We start from the raw sequence: 1,520 nt of genomic DNA, 5'->3' as shown, positions 1-1,520 counted from the left end.
TGTGGACCTGTCTCAGGGGACATGAGGGGACCTGTGTCAGGGGACATGAGGTGACGGGACATGAGGGACCTTTCTCAGGGGACATGCGGTGTTAGGGGACATGAGGGACCTGTCTCAGTGGACATGAGTTGACAGGGGACATGAAGTGTTAGGGGACATCAGGGACCTGTCTCAGGGGACGCACACATCTGAGGGGCCCTCACCTCCTGATGGCCCTCTGCTCTGGGGGGGGGTCGTCCCCGTCTGGGCCATCGGGGGGGTGCAGCTGTAGTGGCGGGGCCCCTCTGTCGACCCCGGACCCCTCAGAATACGTTACACCCTTGTAGAATCCCGGCAGCTTACAGTCCGTCCCGGGGCCCCCTGGGGCCCCGCCTTCGTCCTCCAGGATCTTCCCGATGGAGAACTGGAAGAGTGAGTCTGGGGCGGCGGCCGCAGGGCCCTGGGCCCCCTGCGGGGCTAGGCCGTCAGAGGGGGGGCTGCTGAGCGTGGAGCTGTCCTGGCTCTCCAGAGAGTGCTCCTTGGCCAGGCCGGAGTAGTACTCTGCCGCCGGGACGAAGTACACGCCATATGGGCCGCCGTTAGTGCCGGGCCGCGGGGGCCCCGAGGGGGCCGCGGCCCCCGGCGTGCTGCGGACATGGTGGGGCAGGAAGGATCGGGGCTCCACGGCCTCCTGACACGGTGGCTCCGCCCCCTCCTCCAGCGCCGCAAACGGAGAGAACTTCTGGAACTCTGAGGTCACCACAGCAACCGCTCCGTCGGCCGGTTTGGTCGTCATGGTGATGCAGGACGGAGGAACGATGCTGAGAGCAAGACCACCGCCAGGCCTGATGGGAAGAACCTGACCGGACCCGTCCAGCCACAGCACGAAGTCTGAGGACAGAGACACAGCTCAGGTACTGCAAGATCTACCTCTCTGTAGTACTTTGCATGTAGTACTCTGTGTGTCGTACTGTGTGTAGTACTGTGTGTAGTATTGAGTGTAGTACTGTCTGTAGTACTAGGCATAGTACTGTGTGTAGTATTGAGTGTAGTACTGTAATAATGGAAACAAACAAACGTCATATTACAGTACCTGTGTAGTATCCCGGGGCGAGTACTTCGTCTTGTTTGTAGTTGTGTTCTCCCACCAGCTGTCTCAGAGCCTCGGCCACCAGACCTTTATAACTGGTCAGAACCAGTCAGAGGGAACAGGGACCAGTGAGCACCAGTCAGAGGTGTGTCCAAGTGTGTGTGCAGGTGTGTGTTACCTGTAAGTGCAGGTGTGTGTTTCCTGTGTGTGTTACCTGTAAGTGCAGGTGTGTGTTTCCTGTGTGTGTTACCTGTACTTGCGGTTGACCTCGTCAGCAGTGAGGGCGTGGTCAAACATCAGGACCTTGTGGGCGTCCTGCAGTCGTGGTCCGCTGTACTCTCGGTACTCGAGCTCCACGGCGGCGTCCAGCAGAGACAGGTAGCGCCGGACAATCAGAGCGTATGGACTGTCTGCACATATGCACACGCATGTGCAAATGCACACACGCACG

The 1,520-nt window shown here is 59.7% G+C and overlaps 1 protein-coding gene across 1 annotated transcript; it reads right to left on the bottom strand.

Moving 5' to 3' along the window:
* Positions 1-6: 6 nt before the first annotated feature.
* Positions 7-1,475, bottom strand: LOC121940856 (the record flags this gene model as incomplete). The annotated part of the gene is made up of 3 exons (XM_042483539.1): positions 7-870; positions 1,073-1,164; positions 1,320-1,475. Coding segments are annotated over 3 exons (919 nt in total), but the record flags the coding sequence as incomplete, so codon positions are not given.
* Positions 1,476-1,520: the final 45 nt, after the last annotated feature.

The sequence above is a fragment of the Plectropomus leopardus genome, unplaced genomic scaffold (genome assembly GCF_008729295.1).
Source record: "Plectropomus leopardus isolate mb unplaced genomic scaffold, YSFRI_Pleo_2.0 unplaced_scaffold959, whole genome shotgun sequence".
Taxonomy (NCBI): domain Eukaryota; kingdom Metazoa; phylum Chordata; class Actinopteri; order Perciformes; family Serranidae; genus Plectropomus; species Plectropomus leopardus.
The sequence above is the reverse complement of the archived record's forward strand: the minus strand, read 5'-3'. Positions and strand labels throughout refer to the sequence as shown.